At 35.6% G+C, this 6,681-nt stretch overlaps 1 protein-coding gene across 1 annotated transcript; it reads right to left on the reverse strand.

Annotated features, from left to right (window-relative positions):
* Positions 1 to 2,666: 2,666 nt before the first annotated feature.
* LOC125155830 (tubulin beta chain-like) lies at positions 2,667 to 2,951 on the reverse strand. Its single transcript, XM_047841558.1, has one exon. The coding sequence runs from the start codon at positions 2,949 to 2,951 to the stop codon at positions 2,667 to 2,669; it is 285 nt and encodes a 94-aa protein (XP_047697514.1).
* Between the last annotated feature and the right edge of the window lie 3,730 nt (positions 2,952 to 6,681).

The raw sequence follows: 6,681 nt of genomic DNA on the forward strand, positions 1-6,681 counted from the left end.
CAAAAAAAAAATGTATCTGGCATGCAGCTATTAAATTCATAAATGTCCACTCCCTACCTCTCCTATCCCAATAGCAAAAAATTGGAATAAGTTTGGGTCATCTTTTTAGGGATCATAATTCATCCTGAGAGCCTCGCCACATGTTTATACTTGTTTTATTATTTGGTTATAGAACTTAAGATGCAGTAAAACCTAATGATTCCACAATTCCAAAATATATTCTGAATCCCTGAGTAGATTACATTATGCTGACAGAACTTGGACAACAGGAAGTAGTAGTAAATACAGGTTTATTTTAAGTTATTGGCATACTAAGGTATGATACAGGGGGCCCTGGGTGTCTCAGTTGGTTAAGCATCCGACTCTTGATTTTGGCTCAAGTAGCGATCTCATGGGTCATGAGATCGCGTCCCATGTCAGGCTCTGTGCTGGACCTGCTTTGGATTCTCACTCTCCCTCTCTTTCTGCCCTTCCCCCTCCCCTGCGTGCTCTTTCTGTCTCTTTCAAAATAAATAAATATTTTACAAAATAGGTACGATAGATAAATTCAAGAAACCAGAACTTGTGACTTTAGTGAAGATTCTGGAAAGGCTAGTTGCTCTACTTTGTAACCCTTACCATAAGGTAAAGGTAGTCTAATATCATAGAGAACATAGATTTTCATATTTAACCTCGGTTTTCTAAAACTAAAAAGTTATAGGGAAGCAGAGGAAGCATTCATATTCAACAAATATTATTACAACTTGTATTCACCAAGCATCAGTTGAGTTTAAGACACACTATATATAAGTTCTTTATGCAAAATTTTCATTAAACCTCTGTTATCCTTTAAGAAAAGTATTATTATTTCACATTTACCTATAAAGAAACTAAAAAGATCGGTCCAAATCCCATAGCTTTTAAGTTCTGAAGTTAGTGTCTGACAGTAAGTAGCTATTGTGCTAAGCCTAAAAATTTGAGTGTTAAATTCAGTCTATAATGTCATAGTAAAGCAAATAAATGGATATTGAGAAGGAAAAAAAAAATTTAAATGAGGGGCCATAAATTTCAAACTGCTAAGAAGGAGTATTTAGACAGCTCAGAATGGTATAAACATTTCAACATTCAACATAAATGTTGTCTCCCAAAAATACGCTTCTTAAACCTTAAACTCTATTGCCCCTAGTTTCAAAAGTGATATAATATTTTTTAAGAATTCCATATTAAATTGCTGTGCTTTTAATCAGAGTATAAAAATGCCTTGGGGATTACAATAATTTCAACAAATTTTCTTTACTTCATGAAACTGTTTTCCTGTTTACTCATTTAAAAACAAATCTGAATGCTATGTGATGAAATATATTTTCTAATGCAGAACATTTTAAAGGGACATATGTCCTAGGGAGGAACAGCTCCAAGAAGCAATCAACCCTTCTATTTAAGGCAATCTGCTCTCATGCTTTAGTGTAGAAGGGGTGGAAGCATCATTTCCATGAAGTACCTGAAATAAAGAGGTCAAAGAAAATATTTAGATTCTGAGACACTCATATAAAGTCACAATATAAAATTGGTATAATTTCTCCTTGCTATATCTCTTCTAAGTTTTTAGGCATTATATTACAACTAAAAAAACCATCATAGGGATACCTGGGTAGCTCAGTTGGTGTCTGACTCTTGATTTCAGCTCAGGTCATGATCTCACAGTTCATGGGATAGAGCTCCCAGTCAGACTCCATGCTGACAGTGTGTGGAGCTTGCTTAGGATTTTTTCTCCCTCTCTGTCTTCCTCTCCCCCACCCTCCGTTTGTGCATTCTCTCTCTCTCTCTCTCAAAATAAATAAATACACTTTAAAAAGACATATTGTGGGGGCGCCTGGGTGGCTCAGTCAATTAAGCGTCTGACTTTGGCTCAAGTCTTGAACTCAACGTTTCGTGAATTTGATTCCCACATCGGGTTCTGTGCTGACTGCCCACAGCCTAGAGCCTGCTTTGGATTCTGTGTCTCCCTCTCTCTCTGCCCCTCCTCTGCTTGCACACTGTCTCTTTCTCAAAAACAAATAAAGATAAAAAAAAAAAGACACACTGTAAATAGTGCAAAAAAAGGAGCAATGTTAGTAAAGACTAACATAACTCTTTTTGCCTCTCAACTCTTCATCAGTCTAAAATTACCAATGTACATAAACTAGGATATCTGATTTCATTTCCTATCTCATGATCACTTAAAAACAATGTAAATAGGGGCACCTAGGAGGCTCAGTCTGTAAAGCATCCAACTTAGGCTCAGGTCATGATCTTTTAGTTTGTAGGTTTGAGCCCCGCGTTGGGCTCTGTGCTGACAGCTCAGAGCCTGGAGCCTGCTTGGGATTCTGTGTCTCCTTCTCTCTGCCCTTCCCTGCTCACGCTCTGTCTCTCTCTCAAAAATAAACATTAAATAAATACATAAGTCTAATTCAAAATTGAAAGATCTTTTTTCCACCATGAAAATGCTTTAGTGGTGGTATCTATACAGCAGGTAATGTCAAGACAGGAGCAAGTATATACACAGTGAGACATAGTTGTTGGGGAAGAGGTTGTGAGTGATGAAGTTCACAAGGCTTCCATGCCGTACCAGGTACCAGACAGTTGTAGACCACCTCCTCATCCTTCTCCTCAAACTTACTGTCCTCTTCAGCTGTGGTGTCCTGGAACTACTGGTACTTGGACACAAGGTCATTTGTGTTGCTTTTGGCCTCGGTGAACTCCATCTCATCCATGCCCTTCCTTGTGTACTGGTGTAAAATGACCTTGCACCTGAACATGGCCAGGAGCTGCTCTAAGATGTGCTTGAACAGTTCCTCATTGGTCTTGCTGTTGCAGGTGAAGGTGGTGGACATATTTAGCCCCTCGGGTAGGATGTCACAGAGAACTGTTTTCGTGTTGTTGGGGATCCACTTGACAAAATAGCTGCTGTTCTTGTTTTGGAAGTTAAGCATGTCAACCTTAAATAAAACAAATAGTAATCTAGTTAAACAAAAATGAGTTTATCTGGGAATAATGGGAGACTGCAATTTGGGACAACAAACTCTGGAGAACCATAGGCAATCCCAAAGAGATAAAGGAAGCTAGCTTTTATTAAGTTGCAGAAGGAAATTGGGGAGGGTTGTTTTAAGTATTAAGTTCATTGGAAGAGAATGAGAGTTTGAGATTGTGACAGCTTCTCATGGGCTGCAAGTGGTGGACAGTTTGTTTGTTACTGGGGTACACAGAAATCTTCCAGCTTCTTGTTGGTCATGTAAGCTGAGAGAAGTACCTGTGTGAGAGCTCTCCCTTCATGGCTTCCTGACTCCATATTAAGTCACGTTTCCTTCACGCATTCTCACAAGTGTCTGCTCATCTACCTTCTTCATGTACATGTGGTCCCTGAAGATGGCTCTTTTTAAACTCTTACACCCTCAGACAGAATTTCACCTGGTTTCTGTTTACTTTATTGTAAACTGGCTGTGATATATATCTTTTCCATTTTGTTATTATCACAACTTGTAAAATTCCAAATTTATCATTTCCAAGAGTTTATTCCCAATATAGATGACAAATATCGATTTAAAACAATATTTAAACCAAGCCAACATCAAAAGTGTCATAAGATTTATAATATTTTTGCTAGAATCTGAACTTTTGTAGACATAAAAAAGCATTGTATATAGATAAAATTTATTTTTTTAATGTTTCTGTCTTAGCCTACAAAGTAGAACCTCTGAAATAATATATAGAAGTCATGATTCCATTATCATTAATATATCATGTAATAATATTATTTAAATCCAGAAATTTATTAAGATGTTTTTGTATATTCTCTCTGAAACTCATCATTTCTCTGCACATCATTCTTCTATCTTGGCATCCTTTAATTTCTATTTCCTTTCAATATTCTAATATTAAAATGGTTCCTTTTAATATGTTCTAAAGAATGTTACATTCTACAGGTAGAGTAACATAAGTAACCCAAATTCAAGTAGGGAGTAAGATGTCCATGAGAGAGTCCAAAGTGCTCCTGAAACTGAATTAAAAACAAGTCCATTGTTAGGTGTATGTGTCTCTACATAAAAGATGGTATTTGATTTGGTCCTTTTAAAAGGACAGTCACAACTCTGATCCCCATACTATTTTCTGGGACACAGCTATTTGATAAGGTGCTCATTAGGGGGACTGACTTGTCCTTCAGTGTGTTTGCTAAATATGGAGGTGGTTTTGTTGGTGACTCTCTTACTCATTAAGAATCTATTCAAATTATACTCTTGACTTTAATAAAACACAATTTCCAGATGCTTTTTTTTTTAACAAAGTCTGAGTGTCAATAACCCTTCTTCTTTAGGTAAAAGATAAAATACAATTAAAACCTACACATAAAATATTGCCTGAGAAAATATTTTTAAAAAGAAACATGTTTTATCATAAAGAATTACTACCATTGGGTTTAATCTGAGATGATCTCATTTGATTAATACATTTATATAAACCAAAAACCTTACTAGGTGGGCACATGAGTGTCTGTGACCCCTATTTACTTAAGAGGGAATCTGATCAGAGTAAGAAGAAATTTTTATACAAATTTCCATCTTTATAAAATTCATTGATTTACCATTTATATCTTTTCCACTTGATTTGGGAAAATGCAATTACATGATAAATGTCCTTTTCTTATAGACAACCCATGTTGTTTATCCTATTTGTTGATTAATGGCCATTCGGGGAGTGTTAATACCAATTACTTGCTTCATATCCTTTTCATCTCAAGTTCCCCAAGAAGGCAGTGCTCCTCCCCAGCCCCATATATCCACACCACTTTCTTCTTCCCCCTCCTCCAGTTTCCTTCAAGGTCACCTCCTCCAAGTGGCTTACCCTAACCACTCTTTTTACAAACGCATCCCTTTTACTAAAACGTATCTTATTTCTCAGCTACATTTTTCTCCATAACATATATTGCCTTCTACATTACTGTAAGATTAACTTTGAAAAATTTGGTTGTTTTTCACCACCAGAGTATGAGATCCATGAAAGAAGTTTTGTTTGCTTACAGAAATACCCCACTGATGTGGCAGGCATTTAACAGGTGTTTTTTGACTGGCTGAATGAAAGGCATCCCAGTACTGCCAAAACATTGTACAGCAAGTTGTTTCACTAAAGCCTCGTTCTGCCACAGTCTTATAAGGAGCGCAGCTCTGCAGCCGACCCTCTCTGCTTGCATTCTACCTATATTGTAAACACACGAACTATTTCAAAGCAAACAGCATGTCAAAAAGCCAAGCCCATGCTCTCCTTATATCCTAAAAGAACAATGCCTAATCCATAGGAGTTTATTTTTTGCAGAAAGTGCACACATAAAAGAAAAGGTAGAAGATGAGTCTTCTCACATACTACTGAGATGAGCGAAAGAAGGGTTAAATAAAAACCTTTTACTATAAAAAGCTTTTATAAAAAGCTTTTATTTATTTTGAAGTCAAAAGCTTTTATTTCAAAAATGAACACGGGATATGCATTGTTTTTAAAAAGTGAATAAGCTCAGTGACAGTAGACTTTCATTTTTGTAATTGCTTTTTGAAGGTACTTCTTCCCCCTTATTTCTCTTGCATTTATTCCATATTCTTTTGCTTTCACCCATTTCTTCAATAACTTCACTCAATAACCTCCCCTGAGAAAACTGCCTCTTACAGTGTTTTGAGGGTGCTTCCTTCTGAAGATGGTATCACTGAAACTGATAAATCACTTCCGAAAAATATATTTGGCAACTTGGCATACCTCTCCTTCATTTACAGATGTTTCCATTTCATTTCTACCATTTCTTATAAAAATATATCTAGGTGATTTAATTACTGTAAGCAAGCATCAGAATTAAGTGTAGACGGCACCCATGTGAAAAGCTCACAGGTCTAATGATGGATGTTATTTATGCAAAGACCCAGATTCAATGTACCTAGTTATATGGAAAACTCATTTTGGAAAACTTGGCACTTCTTAAATATTTAATAACACTAGGGATTCTTCTAATATTTTAGAAGAAATCTATATCTCCTCTATTTTCCATTACCAAACAAAAGAGCAAAAATTTCCAATAGAAAAAATAAACCATATTGCATATACTATATGCATATATAACATATACTATATACTACATACATTATACTAAATATATAGTCTCATAACTCCCTCAAAGCCCTCAATTTTTCTTTCTCATCAGAACTAGACATGAGTAATTAAAAATTATTTTCCTAGGTTATTATCTCTCTCTGGATTTTACTTTTCCTGTGAGATTAATCAGTCCCCTCCAATTGTTTGTAATTTATCATCTCTTTACACTTCCATGTTTGTTATGACTTAGCCAGTCAATTACCTCTCTTAGTCAACCCTATCTTTTCTTTCTCGTGGTTCTAGTACTGATTTTATATATATTTACAGACAAATAAGAGCAGAGATAACAATTAGTAATGCCATTTTAGGTAACAATTTTGATTTGTAAGAATTTTACTTGAAGTTTAAGAAGTATTACATTTTCCACTGATGATCATTTTTCATCCCCAATGGAAGCACCCTAATACCAGACCCTAATATTTCTTCATATATGACACCCTCATATCTAGCAAATGTATTTACTTTCTAGTTTCTAGAATAAGTAAAAGACATAATAATTAAGCCTTGAATGATTGTGAGAGATACAGCTTTGCTCCA

Source organism: Prionailurus viverrinus, chromosome F1 (assembly GCF_022837055.1).
Source record: "Prionailurus viverrinus isolate Anna chromosome F1, UM_Priviv_1.0, whole genome shotgun sequence".
Classification (NCBI taxonomy): domain Eukaryota; kingdom Metazoa; phylum Chordata; class Mammalia; order Carnivora; family Felidae; genus Prionailurus; species Prionailurus viverrinus.

Bases quoted from the DNA above. Each gene is read 5' to 3' on its own strand.
- LOC125155830 (XM_047841558.1), bottom strand. From the start codon at position 2,951: ATGCTTAACTTCCAAAACAAGAACAGCAGCTATTTTGTCAAGTGGATC.